This window comes from Rhinolophus sinicus, linkage group LG12, assembly GCF_036562045.2.
Source record: "Rhinolophus sinicus isolate RSC01 linkage group LG12, ASM3656204v1, whole genome shotgun sequence".
Taxonomy (NCBI): Eukaryota; Metazoa; Chordata; class Mammalia; order Chiroptera; family Rhinolophidae; genus Rhinolophus; species Rhinolophus sinicus.
In genome coordinates this window covers 56,282,883-56,309,036 of record NC_133761.1, presented here as the reverse complement: position 1 = coordinate 56,309,036, position 26,154 = coordinate 56,282,883, and the positions used below count along the sequence as shown (strand labels likewise).

General features: G+C 39.1%; 1 protein-coding gene across 19 annotated transcripts in view; it reads left to right on the top strand.

The window, feature by feature from the left end:
- DISP1 (dispatched RND transporter family member 1) overlaps positions 1 to 26,154 on the top strand; it is a 179,335-nt gene that overhangs the window by 122,210 nt on the left and 30,971 nt on the right. For 12 of the 19 annotated variants that reach the window (XM_074316965.1, XM_019756376.2, XM_074316964.1 and 9 more), the window contains one exon: positions 6,179 to 6,704. In XM_074316965.1, the coding sequence (XP_074173066.1) occupies positions 6,179 to 6,704 (526 nt within the window). The remainder of the gene's footprint in view (positions 1 to 6,178; positions 6,705 to 26,154) is intronic. The other 7 variants (XM_074316973.1, XM_074316970.1, XM_074316974.1 and 4 more) reach the window with 1 other exon arrangement.

Below are 26,154 nucleotides of genomic sequence, written 5' to 3'. Positions count from 1 at the left end.
TTTGCCATTACGTAGGCCTAATTCCCTTGTAGCCGCCCCACCTAGTTTGTGGTTTTGCCTCGCTGCACAAGGTGTGTTCCGGGGACCAGCAGCGTGGACATGTTGTGGCAGTTTGTCGGCCCCCTCCACATGGACCATATCAGAATCTGCATTTTAACATCATCTCCACGTGGTCCTCAATGTTTGGGAAGCACTGGATTCGCGCTTTGTATCTGACGGATGTAGTGCAATTGTGTTATAAAAGGAGCATCACTCTTTGGAAAAAGATGATTCGCTGTGACACGGGATCTTTGGGTGACCCAGTCTTGCCATGTACTGTTGTTGTGTGGTGTTATGAATCTGATGAAGATGCAGCAAAGGGTTATTCTAGAATACATCGTCTGAGTTTAAGGAATGTCGTTTAGCAGAAAGCGCTCCAAACCTTGGCATCAGGCCTTACCATTTAAGACTCTCTCGGTCTCAGCTTTTCTTTTGCTGAATGGAATGGTAATGCCTGCCACACCTGTTTTTCTGAGGGCTCTTAGGAGGATCAACTCAGGAGAGATCATGCGTGTGAAAGTGTTTGGAAATACCACCGAGGTATACTGTGGTGACTGGTGAGGGTGATGTCCCTTCAGGCTAGATGAGCCCGTGTTTGTTAAGGACAGCTATGGCTTTGCCAAATGGTTACTGTGGTAACGGGAGCAGGTCTGTGTGTTCTCTTCAACATTACATTTAGATTTTAACCTGACAGTTTTCTGGCCACCTAGCAATTCTGACTTCTAGTTCCAAAGAGTTACCATGAAGTTTTTGTTAACACTCATGAGATGTTAGATGTTGAGCCACCTACATAGTTTGCATCTGTTGGGTAAATTGTGTCATTAGCATATTTTGGTATGTAATATGTTGATGAATATAATTTCCATAATTCAAACAGACCCTCCTGTGATTAAATGATAGCATTTTCAATGAGATACTACTTTTTGTCTTTGAAGCATGATAATTTCCTTATATCTTATAAGTGGTAAGTTTCCTGAGTCCCAAACCAAAGTAGGATGTAATTACTTGACCCTTCTAATCACATGAACTCTGATAGCTTTTCTTTCTACATGTCATTCAACGTGATTGAAATGTGTTGTATTTCTTCTCTTGTGTCTGCTTAATGCTTACTAACTAGGCATGATATTTTTGGTTCATAGAGAGCTTTGGTACAATAAGCAATAATTTATGTTTCCAAAAATTTGGAAGCTGTGCAATATGTTGAAACCCTTTTTCTGAATAATTTGTATTCATCTGTTCTTGCTCCTTAGTTCTGTTTATATTTCCTGCTTTATCCAATTATTTGATATATTGTGCAAGGTGTTATTGTAAGAGAGCAGATATATATATGAGAAGATAAATTATTTAAAATGCATCCAGTGAATAGAATAGATGTCTGATTATCCTCCAAGGTAAAATAAGTTTGTTTCTGTTTTTGCATTTTAATAATAATTACCTTTTGTTCATTATTAGTCTCTGTCCTAGGAACCTTATATGTTGTTTTATTAGTATTTTATTACTATGTAGGAGATATATTTGTAGTAAAAGTTGTGAGCAGTGCAGAAAGTAAAATGCAAAAGTCTTCTCCACCCTTCCAAATGTTCACACCCAACTTTCCAGCAGGAAACAATGTTAGCATTTTCTATGTCCTTCTAGAAATTCTTTGTGTATATCCTAACCATGTATGTGTATCGCCCTTGTATTTTCAATGAAACGGATTCATACCAGATAGGCTGTTCTGCAGTTAGGTTGTATTTACACATAAAGATACACTTTGGACTTCTTTCCATAGCAATAATCCTGATCTAACTTACCCTTTTTTATTGTACAGAATACCCAATGTAGGGATATGACAAGAGTTTCATTCCCCTATTGAGAATTTAGATTGTTTCCGGTTTTCATTGGTACAAACAGTGGTGCAGTCAACACCTTTATTTATCTGTACATTTATCTTTATACAATTCTTCAAGTACTCCAAAGGATAAATTCCCAGTAGAATTGTTGTGGGTCAGAGGATGAGGGTATTTCACATTTTGACTGGTGGTGCCCTGTTGCTCAAAAGGTTGAAGCAATTTGCATTTCAAACAAATTTAACTCTAAGAACAACCAAGACTTAGCGACTCTGAGAACGTAAGTAACTTGACCCAGGTTCTCATCGTTAGTAACTAGTAGAATCAACTTTCAATCTCAGACCCACCCAGCTACAGATGTCCCAGCTACCATTTTAAAGCATAATTTTGGCTTTCAAACCAAGAAGCATCATTCCATATTTTTGTATATTCTCACCACCCAGTGAAGCAATAACGATGACTTCTCCACTGTAAATGCATAGCCCTGTATGGTTTTCAAAACATTTTTACATTCTCATAGTAATCCCATGAGATGGACATCGATTATTATCCTGATTTATACATGTGAAGAACTGAGGCTCAAAGGAAAAAAACTTAAATTTTAAAATGTAATCCAAAGATGTACCTTGGCCAAAGGCCTGATAAACCCCACGCTGCTAAAGCACTCAGGACATAAAAATGCTAGTAGAAAAGGTGAAATAGGAAAAATGAGATTAGTAGCTTTGAATGTATTGATATTGGCATATTAAATTCATGAGCAACAGGAAATACACTAAAATATCTGGCAGTGCGTTCCCATCACACCTCAAGCCAGTGCCTCAAGAATAGCTTTCTTCTGGCAGCCCCGGTGTATTATGGCCCTGGGGAAAACAGATGATTTCAACATTGCTGTCTTTGAAAGCTGTTCATTATTTTTGATCCAAAACTGAATTTGAACTTCCACCATAAGTACTATGATCACTGCATTTATAATCACATAGCATTACGTTTATAACAATAGTTCCTTTTTATGTTGGCTCTTCCTGTAGCTCATCTGCTTTCCTGTTCTATCCTAGGCTTAGATCATTTCATTTTTTTTTTCTCATTTGTCTCAGTTCTGAAGAAGTAAGATCTTTCCCTACATGGGCTTGGGTCACCTCTTGACTTCAGAGTGAAACTTTGTCATTCTGGTCACCTAAATTCCCACACAGATACATCCACTGAACTTTATCCATAGACATTTCTTAGAACAACTTATTTCGGTTTTGTTTTTTATTATTTTTCACTTATAATTCCTAATTTATTTGATTGTTCTCATTTTATAGTTAAAGAAACTAAATCGTAGAAAGCTCATGTGACTTACTTCAAATACAAGCCAAAGTCAGAGTTCAAATTATTCTTTACTATCCACTAGTTCCGACTTCATTGCAAGAAGTCTCCAAGTTACGAAACAGGTTATGTTCCAAAAATTCATTTGCAAGTCAGTTATTTGGCACTTGAATGGCATTTTACCACAGTGGGGTGGGGCTGGGGGGGAATGTTATAAACGGTGATTGGCTCGCTCGGTAGGTCTGCAAAAATCTATTTAACTCTTGTGTAACTACAAGATGATACATTTGCAATAAAAATAAGAGGGAATGATAATTGTAATTCTGGTTACAAAGAAAAAGAAAACTTATTTTTTCCTGCAGAAAAGCAGATTCAATTAGAAGATAGGGTAACATGAAATTGACGAGCCTAGATGGGCTTTCAGGCACTTTGCAGGGTGTTAGAGATTCATGGCGCCGTTTTAAGCCCAGTTTCACTTGAAAACTTAGAAGATTTTTGTTGTTTTATGCTTCTCACTAGAATAACTCCCCCGGCAGCTGTGATTAGAGTCAAAAGGATTGACTGAAATTAAATACTTAACCGAAAACTAGGATCTCTGAGATATTAACCAACTTGGGATGGTAAAACCAAACCAACCTACCAGAGAAAGCCTTCCTTCCTCCCATCCTCCTAAGGGAAAGGTCAAGGGGAGTCATTGACTTTCCCATTCATCCCAGCAGATCCTGTCAGCTGAGGTAGCTTGACAGAGGTCTGGGGAGAAGGCCTGAGTCAAGGGTGGAAGGGAGAGATGTGCCTTCAGTGATTTCAGTGGTGAATTTGCAGTGAGAGTTTCTAGTTCTGGGAAATAACTGCGTTTATCTAGCATTTGCTCCTTACATTATCTAGACTTGTCTTTCATTTAAGTATACAAACATCTTAAATTTCAATGAACTTTTTTAGAAGTCTAGCACCTCTTTGGTTGGCCTTTAATTGACGTGTTTTATTTTCAGAGCATTTGCATACAACTTTTTCTTTTGTTAACAAAAAAAAGGAGGATACAGTCTTTAGTAAACAGCAACTTAACTAAGTAAGCAGATCTATCGCACATTGAGAAAGTGGTGGAAGAAAGGTTAGTGTGTGCGTCCTGCTCAGAGTAGGGCTCTAACCAGTTCCCTACCCTCCTTGCCCACTAGTTGGATAACACGTTTATCTACCATGGCTTTGTGTTGAGTATATTATATGAATGTTTTATAAAACTATGTTTTAAAACTGTTTTATAATGTATATTTCTACCCAGGAGTGTATTCAGTGAAGGAGAGAGCAACTGTATTTACTACCACAATTCCAAAATCCCTCTCAATTGTTATAAAAGGAATTTGGGATTGGCAGACTGCTTTCAAAAGTGATGAGAAAAGTAACATCTACTTGACTTTATATATGTTTTGATATTTATAAATCTTTATTTTTTCACTTAAACCATTTTTAAAGAAATTTTTTAATGTCCATATTAATTCTTCCATTTCTCATAGCTTTGATGTTTATGTAACTGAATTTGTGTGTGTGTGTGTGTGTGTGCGTGCGTGTGTAGTTTAGGTGTTTCATCTGAAAAGTAAATAAATAATGCTAAATGTGTACCCTAGTACAGTGAGTATCTTCTGGGTATCAGTATTCAGGTGGAAACTTTATGCGTTGTTCTGTCATGCTCTGCTCAGAAGTGCCCCCATGGAATAGTTATATATTGAAACGCCGTGCATTGGAAACGTCCTCATGGCTGATCCAAGTTTGTCAGGTTCGATTTCCATGTTCTCAGACTGAAAAGAGATGATCTCTTTCTGGTACCTGTGTGTCTGCAGGAGATGGGGAGAGACTGGAGAGAGATTTCTCCAGAAGCTGTTTTGTCTATTAGAAGAATGCCATGCCAGAAGGGTTAGTGAGCCAGACTATGGTTTTCTTTTTTTCTTGTTGGCTCTCATGTTAAGGTTAAATAGACCAATCAGAGCATTTGATGGCCTATTTTTTTAACTGCAAATTTCCAGATTTTATGTGTACGTTGGTCAGAGGATGGTGCGTGGGTGAGGAGAGAGGGAGGAGGTTGTCTGATTTGGCTTTTGTTTGTTGACTAGACAGAAACATGCTACTGGTAATTTGAGCATTAGTTTTCTGTTTTTACATTGAAGACCTGGGTCATTTGGTGAAAGGAAAAAAAATAAGAACAAAAGTCTCATCTGAAGCAAATCCTATCCATTGTATTATTTTTCTCATGTCCAAGAAATACATGAAAAACAATAAGGTCGTGGCAACTTACGTCACATACTTATGTCGCAAACAGTAAGGTCATGGCAGCTTATGTTCATTACTTTTTAACATTGTATTCATTGGTTTAGGGGACAAAACTTTCGTGTCTGTTATCTTGGTAGCCACAATTCTTAGCTGATTAGGGGTTTTTTTGGGGGGGTGGGTTGTTTGTTTATTCTTATTCTAAGACCTGAGTGACTTAGAGGAAAAATCAAATTTTCTTGATATTTTTTCTAAGACATAATAACATGCTTAACATTATTCACATTATTTTAACCTACACAACTTACTGCCTTCAGAATGATCCTTCATTTTGTCTGTTACCTTTATGTCAAAACACCCCAGAGATGATATTGTGGAAAAGTTGAAGGGTGTTGATATTGGTATCCTCCCTCGCTTCTTCCCCTCCTCACCCCCACCCTAAAATGACCTAATTCTTGACTGATACTTGCACATCTAGCATGAGGAGAGAAGAAGGGCCCTGAAAGTAGAGGTGGGGGAGGGGAAAAGGAGTCAGTAAGGACAGGAGAGGGTTCTCAGAGTCGCCGGGAGGAAAGACGAGGAGGGCTGGTTCTGTCGCAGACGCTTCTGGGTTTCCCCCAACTCTCTCACAACTCCTGAGGGAACCCTTGTTTTCAAAGCGCTTTTTTTAAGACTCTTTCCTGTCTTCTCCACATATTTGCCTGCCTGACTATAACTGGTTGATTTCATATCGTTTTCTTTCTCAGGGTCAAGACACTGGAGCATGGCTACCAGCAGCAGAAACAGCGATTTTGTGATTCTGAGCAATGGCAGCATTGCGGCCAGTGCTGCCAACCCCAGTCCCCTCACCTCCTGTGACGGAGACCTTGCAGCCCAGCAGCTCACACCCAAAGAAGCACCAAGAGCAAAAGTGAGTCCCAATGGATGCCTGCAAGTTAATGGCACACTTAAGTCATCCTTCCTGCCTTTAGACAACCAAAGAACGCCTCAGATGCTACCCCAGTCCTGCCACCCTTGCCCGTACCATCATCCTTTGACCAGCCATCACGGTCACCAGGAGTGCCATGGCGAGGCTGGCGCTGCGTCACCTTCCGCTTTGGCCCCGTGTTGCATGCAGCCCCCCTCGGAGTACTCTGCCTCTCTGTGCCCGCATCACGCACCTGTTTACCAGACCACGTGCTGTCTGCAGCCCTCGCCATCCTTCTGCCTGCATCACCCATGGCCCGACCATTTTCAGCATCAGCCTGTGCCGCAGCACATAGCCACCATAAGGTGAGTGAGCCGCAGGTTTCGCACGCCTTTAGCATTCGCAATTCCACAGGAATGTGACTGCTTCTGTTGATTTCCCCAAAAGGAGAGAAAAATGTGTCAGAGAAAGAAAACCAGTGAAGATGCCTATTGTGCAGACTGTGGACAGCCTACTAAAATGCAAATAAAATAATAGTATATCTGTTTTATCCATTGACTTCTTAGTCAAGTAAACCCTCCCTCCTTTTGCCTTCTCTGCTATGTGTCCGTGCTAGGTCTTGCGTTATAAAGTTCAGTAAAAGTTTTTGTTGTTAGTAATTTCTGGTATTAAACATGGGGGATCTATCTGTGATGAGGCCGCCTAAACAGGAGTCTTTGATTTTATATTCTTGATAGTGATCAACCTTTATGGGGAAAAAGAAAGTTGCTTCCTTACACTTCCTTACGTCTGTACTCACAGTTTCTATTCATGGGGTTTGGGTAACTGCCGTATGTTGAGATCAGATGAAAGCAACAATTCCTTTCATAGCCAATGAAATCTGTAGCATGGGACTTTAAAAAATATTTTTTTCGTAAAGCATATTCAGACATGGTAGATTGAAAAGTGCTAGAAAAATCTCTGTCATCTCCAATTCTCCTTCCCATCAGCCCGTAGTTTCTCTTACGCTTTTCAGCTATTTTTTTTCCATGGGTGAGTTAAGTCACATGCAGTATAGGTGAGCACGGGTAATGTATTTTATAAAATACTGAGTCCTCTAGAAAGACCAAGTATTATTTCACAGTTTTAGGTAGTTAACAAGTTTTAAAAGAGCTAGAAGAGAGCATTCTCTTGTTAAAATTGGTATAATTTACATACAGGGAAATGCATGTCTCTTATGTCTGCTGTTTGATCAGTTTCAACAAATGCATATGCGAGTGTAATCCACACCTTGGTCCACGTCCAAGGTAGGGCATTTCTGTCACCCCAGAATGTCCCCTCCTGTCGTTCCTTAGTCATTCCTTCTCTCTTCACCAGAAGCAATCACTGCTTCTGCTGAATCGTGGACGTGCAAATATCTCTTTGAGTCCCTGCTTTCACTTCTTTTGGGTGTATACCCAGAAGTGCACTGACTGGATCGTATGGTAATTCTATAATAGGTTTAACCTTTTGAGGAGCCACCAGACTGTTTCCACAGCTGCTGTACTATTTTGCATTCCCACCAGCAGTGCACATCCATGGTTACACTTATTCTTTGGTGTGTTTTTTCGCTTGTTTATAATGGCCACCCTAATGGGTGTGACATTGCAGATGTTTAAGTGGAGAAGAAACACTGTCAGATTTGCATTTTAGAGACGCCCATAATCTGCCCCGTGGGGAGCAGATGGAACTGGGTCAGGACTGTTGGATAGAGGAAGACCATTAGAAGGCGCATTGCGTCATTCAGGTGAGAGGATGGTGCCTTGAACCAGGATTTAGAGATAATTTCATGCTAGACAAATTTATGAGGCAGACTCTACTAGATCTGGTGCACAATTGCATATGGGGGAGGACAGGAAGAAGAACCAGAACTGATTTTCAGTTTCCTGGCTTCAGCAACTGGGTGGGTAGGTGGTCATGCCAATCACTGAAATGGGGGAGACAGGAGAAGACCTGGAAGCAGGCAGAGCCGAGGCGTTGAGCTCTGGGGGTGCGGGGCAGTACCAGTGAGTTTCGGGAAGAATGAGGATGCTGTGTAATTCGTGACAATTCCATTGAGGATAACAATACTGTAGGAGGTTTTCTTAGCATGAATCCTGACGCCTTTAGACTCAGCCCAGCATGTGTTTCTGTACAGAACTGCGCTATGGGCGCGATGCTGAGCCAGGCGCTGTGTCTGTCTCACACCAGTAAGATATCCACAGAAGCAAATGCGGAGGTGGATATACCTCCCAGGTACGGGAGAACAGCTCAGTTTGGGATAGTCCCAAAGGGTGTCCTCGCTAAGAAATTCTGAAAATGAAGATGTCATACGATGCTTCACTGCCTTTTATTAGTTCTTCTACCCAATACTTTCAGGAAAGGTATGAGAACGAAGGTTCTAGAGGCGGATCTCTATCAGGAACTTTCTCTAAATCTTTCTCGTTTCCTTTTGTGATTTACTGCCTGTTGCTTTTTTCATTGATAATCTCAAAAACACTTCATAAAGTATTACTCAACTAATGTTTAAGATGTAGTCATGGCTTGGTAGAGGTATGTGTGTTCACTTTGCTTTAAGGGCATCGTAAGGATCAGTGGCCTGAGGGTCAAATTGTGTACAGATGGCAGATCCTAAGAGCTCTTTACACCTGTGCCACAGATGGGCCCACCTGGCTGACATACTTTTTAAAAAGTTTTTATTTGTTTATAAAGCACTTAACACCATAGAGAATGTTCTAAAGAGTCAATCAAATAGAAAATGAGATTTTATCCCAGTTCATTTGCCACTTACTTTCAGTTGTTCGTACTCCCATTTCTCTTTTTCCCCACCGTTGGTAACACAGCAGTTCTCTTTCATCCCTTCTTGACCCTTTCAGCTGTAATAACTCTCTCCAAAAGATTCATCCTGTCAATCACCTGTGTGTGTGTTTTGTTTTTTGTTTTTGCTTTTTAAAATTCTGTCTTAATTTTCTGGCTGATAGAATTAAGTTTCATTGCAAGGAACACATGTAGTATATTCTGTTTTAATTCCATTTATCACCAAATACCGTGTTTCCCCAAAAATAAGACCTAGCTGGACCATCAGCTCTAATGCATCTCTTGGAGCGAAAATTAATATGAGACCCATTCTTATTTTACTATAATATAAGACCTGGTAAAATAATAATGTAATATAATGTAATATAACATAATACCAGGTCTTATATTAATTTTTGCTCCAAAAGATGCATTAGAGCTGATGGTTCAGCTAGGTCTTATTTTTGGGGAAACAAGGTACTAAGTAGTTTAAATAGCTCTCATTTTAAAGCGTCTGGCTTTTTCATTTGTAGATTCCTAGCCTCATACCCATTGTTTAGCCATTAATTAACATGACTAATTGTAACACTAAGGAATTCAAAAGGCAGAAAGTGGTCTCTCCTGACCATGAGACAAGGCCTAGCCCCATAAATCCTAAACATAGCTGATCACTAGAATCACCCCAGGAGTTGGAAAATGAAATAAGTATGAAAATAATCAGAAGTTTCTTTTGCAATAGAAACAATAAAGAACTCTAGGAGTTCAGAGGTGGGGAACGTCCCCGTAGGTAAATGAGGTTCAGGACAGTTTGACTGAGAACTTGAACTTGAGTGACCCTTGAGAGATGACCAGGACGTGAGGTAGGACAGGAGCAGGCAGAACATGGAAGGCGGGGGGGTGGGGGGAATGTCGCCAGGGGAACGCGTGTGAAATTAAAAGCCTGTTTAAGGAAGAGTAAAGGGAACAGGATGGCCAGAGTGAAGGGGTCATTTGAATGGCCATGAGACATAGCTTTTCCCGGTTCTCCCTCCTGAACACGGGCCAGTTGTCTAAGAGGCTGCGAGGTAGTGATCTGCTCTCTATCCTACAGAGATCTGGAAAATGTCTCTCAGGAGCCAGTCACGTTCTATGTGTGCTGGTTGAAGCAAAGTATTCATTTGGGATCTTCTGATTGCCGTATTAACGAGAAAGGGTAATGGTTTATGACAATTCATAAGGAGTTCTGCATCCAAAAATAGCATACAAAATTTCTAATCCAAACTGTACTTACCTTTTAATTTGGTGTTGCAAAGAAATGTGCTTGATTGTAGCAGAGGACTTTGTAAATGATACTTGGCAACACCACAGACTCGTTATCATGGTAAGGAACCTGTGATAGTTTTGGGGACCTGCCAAATGCATTTTTATTTCCCTGAAGGTGATTTCATAGACAGATGGTCACTTTGAATGTTCCCCGTGGCACCCTGGAGGAATTACAGCTGTACACAGTCAGGAATGCTTGGCCAGAGGGGACCAGGGAACCCTAGCATTAGCTCAGCCCCTCAAAGGTTGAATAAACATTGTCCCTGCCTCCCCATACGTTGTGACTGTATAATGTGTGAGCCTAAATTTCCTTTCTCCTTCGGTTCTGTATTTTCCAATTTCTGACTTACTTTTCTCAGAGGTTTTCTTTTTGTTTCCCCATAGGACACTAGTTACGTTCTGTGAAGGGAACTCTTTTTTTCTCAAAAAGTAAGAAATGAGAACTCTTGTCTTATGTTAGAAGAGAATCTACCACTTGAAATCTTATTCTTTTATAGGTGTTGTGTCATAATGTCCAGGGGTAAAGTTTTATAGCTCTGAGCATCATTTTCCGAAGTGTCTTACTTCGCTGCATCTGGCCTGCGGTGATCCACCCTTTCCTCTGCCCTGAGCCCTGGTGATGGTGTGATTGTATTTAGCTAGGAAATTGGAACCCAAACCCACTTTGAACACTTCATCAGCAGTGTGCCATAAACCTGGGCCACGGACACAGATCCCGGAGCCTCTCATTTGCCCAAGTCACCAGACTCAACCCAAATGGCTTTTCTAAGATGTTACAGCAATAAGTGGAGAAATTCAAGATTAGTTACTCACTTATTTAGCAAGTATTTAATGAGCACTTACAAAGAGTGGAGACAGAGGTGGAAACTGCACACATGGTCTCCACCTTCAAAGCGGTGGCAGTCACGTGGCCAGTAAGACATTTGGATTCAGCCTGAGCCTGCCACAAGGATTGTCTTCTTTGACCAGCAAACACTGGCTGCAGAGCTGCTGTAGTCTCTGGAGCCCAGAAGTTAAATATCAGTGCTTTTGCGGGGGCACAAGCCAAGTTTATATATCAATACAGAAAGAGAACAAGACTGTAGTTTTATAAATTCCCTTCCCTTCTTTTCACCCCTTACCATGGAAAGGTTGCTAATAGCTAAGTAATCATTCATCTTTATTTATTGATATAAATGGTAGTCTGTCTAGGACTGTGCGACAGGTGTCTTTTGCAAGAAGAGATGGTTAAACTGCATCCTTGAGACCTGCTGTTCAGTGGGGCCCAGTAAATTACAAATTCAGTTCTTCAGTCAGAGTAGGCACATTTCAGGAGCCCAGGTGCCACATGAGATTAGTGGCTACTGTGTTGGACAGATAGATATGGAACTTGTCCGTCATCGCAGGAAGTTCTATTGGACAGAGAGATCTTCTTTGCGCTTAAGCAACCGAGGTCCCTTTTCAAGCTCCGTGGCAGCAGATGGAACACATATGATGTGGAATAACAGTGGTATTTGACAATGACTACCCTTTTTTTGTCAACATAATTCTGATTAATTGGGATCTGATTGCTTGTATTTAAAATATAACAAGGAAAAGACAATCCCTTTTCTTAAAAAACCTGAAGCTCTATATATCATAAAGAATTGTAGCAGGTAGGCAATATCCTTCAACCTCCTCTAGCAGCCACAGTTATAGCCCACAAAACCACTGCTGTGTCATTATTTATATCAATCTGAAGGCAAATGTAGCTGCTGATTTAATTTGTAGTTGCCTGGGCTTTTTGGAGGTAGATCTAAAATCTGAAATCTACAAATGTAAAAATAAAGCTTTTCCCAAAGGCAGACAAGGACAGCTAGCCCCTAGAAGCAGTCTTGGCTGCTTTATTACACGCTTCCCTTTTCTTAATCCTCTGTCCTTTCCTCACTGCACAACTTGAGGGAGTAAGAGCGTGGGCTTTAGAAGACATACAGGGAGTGCATTTGAGTCCCAGCTCTGCCATGTGCTGGCTTTGTGATCTTGTTTAAATATTTCAGCTCTCTCAGCCTTACTTTCTACCTCAGCAAAAATGGGGGTCATGGTGGCCATTTTGCACATAGCACAGTACCTTCTTTCTTTGTTCTTATTTTCTTCTCTCGTTTTGTTTTGTTTTGTTTTGTTTTGTTGTTCTTTGCTGCCTGTTAACTCTGTTAGTATTGTTTTAGAAATCAAGCTATTACTGAATCCTGATTTCAGTAAGTATTACTTTTTCATTCTTATAAATCGCACACTTCACCCTGTCCACCTCCAGGGAAAAACAAGTGGAAAAGATGGTCACTAACTTGCCTTCTGGAAGAGGCAGAAGGGGCCTCTCCAGCCCCACAGACTCAGCCTTTATACTTTATACTAATTATATAATCGGATTATGATAGTTAATTTTAGCAGTCTGGTAAGATTTAATCTTGATTTCACTGAAAGCAAGGTTTATTTTTACATTCCTTAAAGTAGTTCCAAATTAACTTTTTAAAACAGGATAATGTTTGTAAAATTTAAAATGTTCCAAGCTTGCTTGCCAAAGTCAGTTTGGCAGTCAGACTGAGTGAAGGCCTGTTTTATGAGTGGGACTTCTAGAGACTTCTTTATGTTAGAAATGAACAGATTGTAGCGTGTGCTGTGCCTCATGGAATGCATTGCACACTCTGTAATACATTTTAGAATATGAGCCTTGGTCATCTTTTACTTTCATAATAAATGTCAAGAAACAATGCCCTTTTTATTTCACAAAATTAATTAATATAACATTTTGCGATGAAGTAATACGCTCTTTACCCCCTTTCCATATTATTGCTAGTTGTTTAGTAGATACTAGCTAGTGGGAGGTAGTCGGGGAAGAAATGGTTCAAATTTTCTCTTTTTCCTTTTGGTTAAAAAAGTTTAAAAAAATAAAATACTTGGCAAACAAAACGTAAAAGGCATTGTTATGGATCAGTTACATCTCTAATTCCAGGAAAAGAGCAATTATTATCTATTCCATCTTCTTTCCAATCTTAAGTGGATTGTTAAATGTAATTTAAAAGAATTTATAGAACTTAACATTTATAACAGAATTTCGATTGCTGTACTATTTATTTTGTGTTCTTTTCAGCAAAATTGATTCTGCAAAATTACATCTCTTTTTTAGAATACACAAACCAGATATTCAACCGATTGCTGGGTATTTTGGAGTTTGAAATACAGCGTACTGCCTGGGGCATATTTGGAACTTAAATATTTGTTGAATGAATGATTATAAAAGAAATTCTCAGGAATTTTTTTGGGGGAAAATTCACAAAGCTTACATTTTTTAAAAGCCTCATAAAGTTGGATTGGTTACTGCCATCAAGCAGCTTATAGTCTAGTAGGAAGGAGAGAGATGGTGGAGGCAAAAATAACCATCCTTCTGAGGACCAAAGTCAGAGTTTAGAGGGTTGTGTGAATCCCGGAGGGGGATGGAGTCACAGGAGAACTTGGAGAAAGCTCATGGGACATGGGGAGGGTCCTTCAAAAATGGCCTAAAGTATGGGAACAGGAGCCCTGGGGGACAGGAGAGCGGCAGCAAGTGTGAGGTGCCCTGGCAAGCAGTCTCCTTTGTCTGGAGAAGGGACCAGGAGGCATCACAGGGGATTGCGCCTGCTGGCTCATCTCATTTCACCTTTGAAGGAAAAGATACTATAGTTAGTCAAAGAAGACTGCTCACCAGACACAGTGGGTTCCAAATGTTATATTTTTATTTGTTTATTTATTAAGTATCTAAGTACTTTACATGCAGTAATTATATAGTTCTAACACCTTTGATTCACTGATATTTCCCTACGCTTGTTGAACCAATTTCTCTGTACTGATGTGTATGAGGTCTGATAAAAAAATGTGGCGGATTTTAAATAAATAAAAAAATACTACATTAAAAAATGCATTGCCATCAATCCCCCTCAAAATATTCCCTCTCTCTTTGAACACACTTATCCCATTGTTCTTGCCACTTTCTGAAGCAGTTCTGGGAGTCCTCTTTCGTGAGTGTCTTTAGCTGTGCTGTCGTGGCTGCCTCGATGTCCTGAATCCATTCAAAATGTTTTCCTTTCATGGTCATTTTGACTTTGGGGAAGAGCCAGGAATTGGATGGTGCCAGATCCATGAATAAGGTAGATGAGGACACACCATAATGTTTTTATTTGGCAGAAATTGCCGTACCAGAATTATATAAATGTCTAATCACTATGCTATACACTTGAAACTAATATAAAATAATATTGAATGTCAACTTTAATTGAAATATTTAAAAACGGAGGGGAAAGATCAATAATATTGTGATAACGTGGTACAGTGTCAGATGGTTGCGGGATTTATCATGGTGATCACTTCTTTAGCATAGGGAATAAAATCAATAATGTGGTAATAACACTGTCTAGTGCTAGTTGGGTACTGAAACTAATATAATATTGTATGTTAGCTGTATTTTAATAAAAAAAATCTTAAAGAAAAATAATTGCCATACCAGAATTGATGTGTGACACGGAGCGTTGTCATGATTGAGGGTGATGTAAAGACACTCATGAAAGAGGACTTCCAGAACTGCTTCAGAAAGTGGCAAGAACGATGGGACATGTGTGTTCAAAGCGAGGGGGAGTGTTTTGACGAGGGTTAATGGCAATGTGTCTTTTACTGTAATAAGTTTTTTATTTAAATATTCACTGTATCTTTTGATCACACCTCATAACTCCAGGGCCCAGCAAGGTGCCTGGCATTTAGTAAAACTCAGACATTGATTGTGGAACAAACTGAAGAAATAGTTGAGCATCGGTCAAGTCCTCCTTCAGAAGAGCTCGATTTTATGATGTTTTAATTCAATAATGTAAATCAGGCACTGTTGGTCCAGTATAATGAGCTGCTTGCCAAACAGTGGGAAAAGGTTTAAAAGGCTTTGCTTCCTTTAAAATGCTGTTTTATTATTGTTGTTTGAATCCATTTGGGGGGCTACCTCCTCCTGTTCTTTAAGTCTCCCCCGAAACACAACTGGTTTCTGACATTTGAAAAAATTATAGCCTTGATCGTGAGGACGAAAGAAAGAAAAGCTAGAGGCCCAGTCACTCCCCAGCTCCTAAGCTTCTTTCGTATTTGAATCTGGAGCCCCTTTGAGAAATCCTGGGAGGGGCCAAGAGACTGCCTCTGAGAAAGTCAGCCTGGAGTAGCCTTTCTGTTTGCTCAGCTCTGGCCACCTCCAGGATATTTGCAAATCTAGTATAAGTGACTTTATAAGCAATCAGCAGATTGTAAAAGTGGTGGATAGAACACATTCCTGAATCAGAAAGAATTTGGACTTATCTTCGTTCCTATGTATTTGATGAACTTAGAAGGCAGAATACATTGAGATGGTCCTGGACCAAACTTGGTGCTTTATTCTATGTGAATTTACAGAGTTGGTGGGTTAGTTAAATCCGTTTTGTCTTCCCTGTTTAAGTGGTACAAGGCTCTGATAGTTAACCAAGTAGTTTGAGTTTCAAGCAGGATGCTTTCTCCAGGAGTGTGAGCAATTTATTGCTTCTAAGCATGATTTTGTGTGTCTAGCAAGCAGCTCGGGTGGACAGTTAGCACATTCATTCCATCAGACCCTATTTGTGCATCTGTGGTCACTTGGGGCTGCCCACCGCCCCCTCCCTAAAACACTGCTTTCATTATGTCACTCCTCTCCCTGCTCCAAAATCTGCCACCAGTTCCCCAAACTCCTTGACCTGACATTGAAAGTCCCTTTAAGAGATGGAGAGTGTCTTGTGGGGGAAGGAAGGGCTGTTCAGGAGGGAGGAATCTTCTAGCCCTGCGCAGGAACAACGTGGCACATCTCAGGGAATAAGATTACTGTAACAGATTTTTATTCTGCACTGGAGAAGTTTAAACAGAAATCTGATTAATGACTGTGTCTTGGTTTCCACTTACATTTCACTGACATCTAGACTCAGATCATTGTTTTGGACCTGGCCAACACTAAATATGCTGCACCTTTGCGCTATAGGTGTTAGTCTCGGACTTTGGTTTTTAGCTCTCAGCCATTGATTGGCCTACCATACTGACTACCAGAAACTAAAACTACTTCAGCGTAAAGCTATTTTTAGGAGAAACTTATTTTAACTGTATTATTTGGTTGTTAAAATGTCCCCCTGTAAGGCAGAGTTAAACCTTACATTAAGTTCCAAATTGTATTGATTTTTGTTTTGGTTTGTTTTTTGTTTTTTCCTTCCTACCCCGACCTCCTTCTGTCAAAGCTTAAAAGTCTAGTGAGCAACAGTATGTCGGGTATCTCAGCTTCAGAACTTTAGACTTATTCCAGCATTCCATGCTCTTAAATTAGTTAAGTTTAATAAGATTTTTCTGGCTTTCTTATGAGCTTTTCTTGGATCTCTTATTAGTGATTATTATTCACATCTTATTAAGAAAAGAGCAGTCTATACTCTCATTTAACATGTTTTGTACAGGGCTCCCAGAAACCATCTGGCACGGAAAGGCTTGAGTTTAAGGGCAAGTGCTTTATAATTGAATATAACTTTAAAATCTAACACATGGGGCTGTTTGCTTTATAGCCTCCAACTAAACCGTGCAAATTTAACTTCACGGGCTGAGGAAGAATGTATTCTTTCAACCCCAGCTATTTCTCAGCCATTTAAAAATATTTTTAATTAACCAGTTCTCCTTTTCAGAATTCTAATTGCTTTAAACCTGTTTCTTTAAAAAAAAAAAAAAAAAGGCACTTGTAGACTCCTCTCTTTTGGGGGGTACATTGCACAGGACCAGATCCATGTCGTGTTTTGACTTTTGGTACTGACCCTCCTCTCTCCCCCTTCTAAGCGACAGACACCAAATGTGTTTGAAAGTGAATTTCCCGTGACCCGCTTCCCTCACCTTTCTGTAGCTAGCAAATAGCTGCCCTTCAACTAGTGATCTGCTGGGCCTTGGAACTCTGTCATCTTAAGAAGAAATAATTAATAAGAGAAGAGGAAATGATGCCCCTCCCCCATCTCACCCAGTTTTGTATAACACAGTTCCTTTCTTGTTTACCAAGATACCTAGGGGAAAACATAGCATCATTTCTTACGTGCTAAGTAAGACTAGGCTCTCCTACTAAGATAAACAATAATTTTTAACTTAAAGCTGTTAACGTCAAACTGTTACGTGAAAGTCTCATTTGTTCCCAACTTTATGGGGTTTTGAGTCGGAGTGGAACAGATAGAGACTCATGTACGTGATGCAAAAACCATATTTTTCTTTTGGAGCATCACATAGAATTGTCTTCATGGGTTACTGGGCTTGGTTGCTAATTGAGGTAACCGTTAGCAGACCCAGTGAGTGTATGGTCTTGATTTTCAGCATCTCCATTGAAAAGACATCCTTAAGCGTCTGGTATTTTTTTTGCCAACAAGTTTGGTTAAGTTGGCATGAGGATTTATAAAGATGTACAAAATGCACGTTTTTATCACTGTTCACTGCAGTCTTTTATCACATCTCTGCAATATTCTTAACGTCTCTAGGAGGATATTGTAAATTATTTAAACACCTAAATTGGAGGTGAGTTTTTCTCCGCTAATCAGTAGCCACTGAATGCTTCAGTGGGCTTTAAAGTAAATAGAAGCGAGAGATAGCCAAGGAAATTCAGGAGCAAGGTTGTCCATAATCCATAAATATTTCAGCAGTTTTCTCCTGCCAGTTACCAAGAGAACATAAATTTTAGTATTTGAAGTGCTGCAGTCATTCGTTAATTGGAGGTAGGAATGGTCATAATCGAGGGTCTAGAGACCTTAAGAAGGAAAATTCAACATGGTTTTGAGTATGATTTTAGTATCACATAATTTAGAAATTCTTTTATTTTTCCTTAGTTGAAATAACTAACCCAAGACATTCTGTTTAAAAATCATGATTTAGAAGAAAAGTAATCCCTTCTCTTTGCAAATTAAGGCTACAAAATTTAAATTATAGAGTATATGTAAGTGGAACATTTTAAGTGTCCCATTAAGGTTTTAAAATGGGAAGACACAAAGAACATTCTGAAGATGTGTGTTTATAAGCAATTAAAAATATTTAGTTTTCTACCAGCATTGCACTTTAGATTACCTAACATTTAAATTATTTCTTATTCTGCTATCACATGAGTATTTCCTTTATGTAATTTAATAACAAAATGACCTTTCTAAGAATTTTAATACTGTTTTATCATTACTACAAAAATTCTAAAATATTCCAAAATAACGAGTAATAGTCTCTTGAGTGTAAAGATTTTTTAAAGTTATGAATTGGAACTTGGTCATGCATTGTACCTGTGTCTTTGGTGAAGAAAATGGACTTCAACGGAATAAAGTCTCATTACGTTTGTAATAAGCAGTATTAATGATTTTATCGAACCCTGACTACATGCCAGCCATTGTGCTATATTTTACATGTACTCTCTGATGTAATCCTGAAAACAATCCAAGGAATTCAAAGTATTATTGTCATCTCCATTTTATAAATGCAGAAATTATGCTTTGAAAAAATTAAATCGTGTTTAAAAGATTAATGAAATGGCTAATAATAGGTAGTAGAGCCCGGAATTGAGTCCTGGTCTGTCAGTTTTCGAAGCCTTCTTCTTAGTCACTTCTTTGAGCTGCTGAAACATAAGAGAATGATTTTTTTTTTTTTTTGCAAAAACTTCTTTGTTTAGTTTCAGTGGTAGTTCAAGAACCGTTACTGGGTGCTTGCTATGTAGTAAGCACCGTGCAAGCTCACTGTTGAAATCACAGAGCTGAGGTTGCACAGACCACAGATCGTGCTCACCATCACGAGAAGCACAGAAGAGGGGACTTAGGCTGCCCCAGTCACTTGTAGGTCATGCCCATGGCACAGGCCTGGGGCTGCCTTGTGTAGACCCCCGAGAAAGATCCCGCTGGATTTCTCCAATCTGTACCACCTCCATGCTGTACCTAAAAACCACACCTAATGTGGGATACAGAGTGGGCTCTCAGAGATGCTAGTTGTATTAAGTGTACTTTACACATTTTAAGTGTAACATTTCCTTTTTGGAGGAGTTGTCTACAACTGAATTCTCTAGCTTAAATGTCACGCTCCATGCTGTCATCTTCAGGGTTTGTAATGCTTTTGCTCCAGGCACCAGACTACCAAACACTGCTTGCTATAAGAAACCGGAAACTGTAGACATTACCCCTTATGATTTTGTGCAGTCTGGCGTAACTGTGTATCACTGCTGACTCCTAAACACACTTCCTGCAGCAGCTCTTTTCTCGTGCTCCTCCATCTCCAGGTTACATAAACCGTGGTTTACTCTCTCAAGCCCCAAAATATGGGCCACATCACCTACTGCTTGATGAAAACAATCGAGCACAGAGATTAGAAAGAGTGTGGGCTTGGAGTGGGCTGCCTGGGTTTGAATCCTGCCTCTACACTTACTAGCTGTGTGAGTTTGGGCAACTTACCTAATTATTCTGTGCCTCCGTTCTTCATCTATAAAATCTATCCCTACCTCACAGGATTAAGAATTTTAAAATGTTCAAACACGTCAAGTGCTTAGGAGTATTTGGCACATAGTAAAGTTCTGTAAAGATATTACTGTACTTAATGTTTTTACTTTGTGTGACCTCTTTCCTTTGTAATGCCTTGCAATCTGACTTTTACCATGACTCCTTTCCTGGCAATACCCGGTCAGTGACCTCATTGACAAGCTCATCTCGTTTCTTCTCCTTAGTTCTAGAGCATGTTGTACCCATTGGCCACCCGTCCGTAAACCGTGTGCTTTTTTGTGTCCCACAGCCCTGCACTTTTCATGATCCTGTGCTTCTCTTTCTTCTCCTATGCTATGTGACCACATCTGCCCTCTGTCCCTGTTGATGAAGCCTCCTCGTCCCTCCTTTCACACAACTGTCATTTTCATCAGACCTCTTTCGGGGTCTGTTTCTTACCCCTTCCCAGCTGTTTAAACTTCAGATCATTTCTGCATCTAGCCCTGTCATGGATATCCCTGTAATGGATATTCCCAGTAGCATGTAGGACATCTGTATTTAAATATTCTGCCCAAGTATCAGAGGAGCACACTTGCTGTAACTAGATCCTGTTGTCTCAGGCAAGAAGAAACTGAAATATAGGGAAGCAGAACGATTTTTAATAATCTATTCAAAAATAACATAATGACAGATCACAGTACCGGGAATAGCTTTGCTGTAGACCCTTGAAGTTCTGTTGCTCATCAAAGGCCTTTTATAGGTAATCTAAGATCTCTACTTTATGAGTCACTTGGACAGATATTTCTAAAACGTCAAGAGAAAAGATGAATTAAGGCTCATCTAGGAATTACCCATTTAAAACGTTAACTAAGACTTCATTTTTATATCTAAGGTTCTATCTAAACTTTTACTTGAGGCTATCATAAAAAAAGGTGATCCTTTAGGCAAAACTAATCTATGATGATAGAGCCTGAATGTTGGTTACCTCTGGGGGTAGGATATGATTATTGTTTGAAAGGGGTACAAGGGAGCAATGTGGGGTGCTGGCAAATGGCCCGTATCTTGATCTGATCAGAGATTACATGATGTATACAGACATAAAAATCCATCAAGCTGAACACTTAAACTTTCTGCCTCTTACTGAAGAGTTGATGAAACAGGAATAGTTTAAAAGAATGACATAAGGAATTTAAGAATCTCTCCCCTTTAGTCCTAAAATTTCCTTTTACCGTCTTGGCCAGTCCATATACACTTGGAAGGCAGGGACAATATTCTATTAATTTTTATATTCCTGGTTATGCAGCGAGAAGGGGGTTGGAGGCAGGAGGAAGTTAAGGGCTCACATACTCACCTTGTCCTGGGAGGGTTTCTTAATAAACCGAGCTCCACTTTGAGCTGCCATCTTGACGTTTATATATACATGTTTATACATGTGTGTGTCTGTGTGTATACACATGTATGTGCATGTTTTCCTTATTTTGAAATAACAAAGTTAAGTTGCATTTTTATTTCAAAATCTAAAAAGTAAAATATTTTGTGTCATCGCATGCTTGCACATACCCTGCTTTATTTGCTTTCCCCCTCGCATGTCTGTCAGCCTCTCGGCTTCCTATTTTGGTACTTGAGAGCAGAAACTGTATCTTTTACTTTTTACTGCTCAACAAGTATGTGGGGAGTTGGAAATTTCAGGGTAGAGAAGAGGTGACAAAGGAATGATTTAATGATGCTGAGAAAAGAAAGGGCTGTCTTTAGGCAGCCTTCCTTCGGGAAGATAGTAATGCATCCTTTCCAACCTTCTGCCAAAGATTTTATGATAGACGTAAGTCAGGATTATAAAAAGATATAAGTTTTCCATATTGAAGAGCCAGATTTAGAGCCAAGAAGCAGGAACAGAAACAAAATGTTTTTAACATTTATGACAAGAAAGAGTTCTTGGATTCTACCTATGTAAAGCCTTTTCCTCCAAAATACCTCAACCTATGACATAAAGTCGGGTTCTGGCAAAACTTACTCTTGACTTAGAGTTGAATGTGAGTTTACTTTATAAGAAATAATCTATGCACAAGAAAAGCATGTGGGAGTCTTGCTGTAGTATTACTGCCCTTGAGGCTGTTGAAATTTCCTTTAGGATCTTTGTTGTAGACTATAATTTAACACGTGTATGTCATCGGAGAATTACAGTTCTCCTGTTGGGTTGGAGATCCATTTAATAATCCCTTCCAATCTTTCATTAACCGGAATTGTTCTCAAGTAACAGATGCAAGAATAACACACTAAACCCATTACTTTCTAAAGGGAATTAGGATTTCCTAAACATATTCTGTCCTAGGGACTTGCCTTTCTTGAAGCCAAAATAACTGAAACAATGTGATTCTGTGAAACGAATTGGATCCGTGGATCCATTAGAACACATGACTCAGACCCTAGTATGTATGAAATCTTAATCAAATGAAACCCCTTCATAACTCAGTGGGCTCCTGACTTCCACCTAACCCCCATTCTCAAATGAGGCCAGACTAACGTTCTTATCTTGTGACAAGCCTGGAAATCATAGGCTTTCAGGAAGTAGGAAGGCAGAAAGCAGATCTCCCTATTCCCAGCCCAGTTCCCCCAAATCTGGCCAACAAAATGGGCACCAACTAACCGAGAGATTTCTGTTAGCACTGTTATAGTCCTGGGAGGACCAGGTCTCAGCATCTGCATTTGTCCCATTGATAACTAAACTCAAGGGAACAACTCTTACTAGATGGCGTCAAACAGGCTGTACCAGGATGGGTTTGGATGGTTCAACCAGACCATGGAAATTCCGTCCTCTAGCAGCACAGCTGCGCCAGGATCGGCTCGTCATTCTCACAATATCAGATGCCGTTCACTCCATGAAAATGAATTCTCGGACTCTACTTTCCCCCTTAAAACGGGGCTTTACAGAAGATGATAATTGAAGCATCACAAAGTGATAGTAAGTGAAACTGGGAAAAAACTGACATCTGGATCAATAACTCTTTTATTGTAAAAGAAGTCGTAGAAATTGCAAAAGAAATTTAAAATGCATGTCCAAAACATCATGTTAAAAAACATACCGCAAACTAGGAAAACATATTTGCCACAATTGTGATGTTTCATAGCTTTAAGACAGGCCTCTTATAAATAAGTAGGAAATACAGATAGATGCATATAATCCAAAGAGACAAAGTAATGTATTAGTGTGATTTTTGTGCACATAATATAAATAATGATAAATATAATATATAGCTACTAAAAAACGTGTTTTCAGAAGATTTTAATTACATGGAAAAAGCTTATTATCCAAAGGGATAACACTTTAGGCATCCAGTATGATCCTCATTGTATATACATTTAATGTATATATTTAGGCACAAAGGATAAAATACTGAAAGGAAATAGATCAAAAAGAATTACAGAAGTTAGATCTATATAGTGAGAGTAAAGGTGACGTTTTTTCTTTATAATTTTCTGCATTTTCAGACTTAAAAAAAATGAATGTGTTTTATAATTAGAAAACAAAGCCAACAGTAAAAAAAAATATATCTATATCCTCATTAAAGCAGGGCTCTTCCTTTAAAAATTCAAGTTCATATTTTAGAATGGACTAAACATTAACCAAAAAAGCCTGTCGTAGGTAAATATTTTAAATAAATGAGGATTTTTACAATGCCTTTCTTAGACAGTGGATAGGAAACTCAGGAAAGAGGCTTTTGGAAATTTCAAAATGACTTTTAATTTGATCACCGTTTCATGTTTGCTCTTCTGGTAAAACCCACAAGGTTAGTGAACTAGGTGATTCCTTACCACTTCTTACCACAAGCATCTTTGATAACCTGGCACAATTTCCTACAGTGTATGTTTCCTCCTTTGACACAAACTAGCACAGAAGTGTTACTGGCATCGCAGTTCATTAGTCTCCTTGTCCATCTAAAGTTCACCGACTATCCCGTCCTCCCACCAAGCACCTTTTAGCACTTTCTCATTAAACCATTTATCTAGCCATTTAAAACGCCTCTCTCTCCAGCTATTCACATGAAGAGCCAGCATCATTTTTCAAAGCATTTTCAGACACTAGTTCTTACCCCCCTTGCAGGGGATTGTTTTTGTTGTTTAATCACATGAAGTATTTTGACATAGAATTTTCATTAGAGAACACTGGCTTTCCTAGCAGAGAGTTAAAATACTGACATGGTGACGTATATTAGCTGAAATTCCACAAGAGAACAATAGAATTTCACCACCGACCCTAGAAATAATTTCTTCCAACTCTCTTGGCTTTACAGATGAGGATTGAAGCCAGAGAGGTTAAAACCCAAGATTAACACCCATTTCATAACAGGCCTTCTTCCTTCTCATTGTGGTCTTTTTAAGACATTTTGCTCAGCATGAGTTCCTAAACTTTGTTGTGGCATTTGGGTGTCACTGGCGTGTACAGTAGGGTTTGAGGTTACAGTTGGCATATACAGTAGGAGGGGGGTCTCCATCGTTGTGAAATGAATACACTGAATTAAGGTTTCAGGCCAACTGCTCAGCACCAGTGTGGCAAGGACCTCACGACAACTTCAGAACATGTGCCCCCACCCTGGTGGGGGTGTCCTCATTTTTCTTCAGAAAGTTCTCTCACTTATCCTCAGTCGTATTCTTTTAAGCTTAGTCGATTTTTTTCTTTTTTAACCTCAGACTTTTGGCTGAGAAGAAAACCCTTTTCCATCAATATTCTTTTTATAAAAACTGTGAACAGAATTTTACTTTGATCTTTATTTATTAACGCTTTGGACAGTTATTTGAGTTACATAAATTTAATTTTTTAAGCCAAAGGATGACGATGAAAAAACGTAGTTAAGGAAGTAAAATCAATTCCTTGTCTATTGTTGTTCTTAAAAGCATAACTAAAGAATTTCTGTCAAATTTGAGGGAATCATCTATTCTCCTGGCTAGTAAAATGAAGATATCACAGCAGCTGCAAGGTATTGGTTACACTGTTGGAATTCATTTTGATACAGTGGATTTTTATTATTTTTTTTAACTGAACCCTCCCCCCAAGCTTTTTTGTTTTTTGTTTTTTGTTTTAATAGCAGGTGTGACTTTTAACCTTCCAAACTGAAACTTGTACAATACTGAGTAAATTTGTAGGAGCAAAATAACCCCAAATATGTGGGAAATGAATTGAAGAAGATTGACATTTTGTATTAAATGCATTTTTTAAGTTTTCTGAACATTTATGATCTGTGTATAATGATACCTCTTTCAATCCAATTTAGTTAGCCAGGGTGCCCGATTCTCTCCAAATTCTGTATCAGTGACAGAAATTTTCAAATAAGATATTTCAGTCACATACCCTGTTTCCCCAAAAATAAGACCTAGCCAGACAGTCAGCTCTGATGCATCTTTTGGAGCAAAAATTAAGACCCGGTATTACATTATATTATATTAATTATATTATATTACATTACATTAATTATATTATATTATACCTGGTCTGATATTATAGTAAAATAAGACTGGGTGTTATATTAATTTTTGCCCCAAAATACACATTACAGCTGATGGTCCAGCTAGGTCTTATTTTCGGGGAAACATGGTATACATAAATGAATACCTATGAAGTTTGCCTTTATAAAATTTCTTTTAACTTCTTAATTATACAACTAATTTGTGAACATATTTTCATGAAGAATTCAGAAATACAAAGTAAAACTCACTCTTGATTTCTTCCCCCGTGGCAAACAGGGCTATCAATTTGCTGTGTTCCCTTCTGAATTTTAAAAATACATTCATATATTTTGTATTTAATTTTTCCCATAAGCATAGTATGAATCATTTTGAAACTTCTCCCTTTGTCTTGGCACTCTTTCCGTATCAGTACATATGTGTATGTGTGTTGATCATTCTGTATAATGCTCCATAGTATGGATGTATCACCATTTATTTAAGCATCTCTCTGTAATAGATGGACATTCAGATTCCTCCCACTTCTCCTTATTCTAAACCTCGGTGAACATCCTTGCATAGGCCTTTTGGTGGACACGCGCCACCTGCTCTGGGATAAAGCCTTCCTGCTCTGCCTGCCTTTCCATTTTCGGTTCACAAGGCTGCATCTGTGTACTCGTCTCAGGGTTGCGGCCATAGCACAGGATCGAGTCAGGAAACTGGCCTCTGGACCTACTCTCCATTGATTCACTGTGTAGTCTAGACCTTTTTCTCCCTTTTTAATGTGGCAGTGTTAGCTGGGATGTCTTTTAGG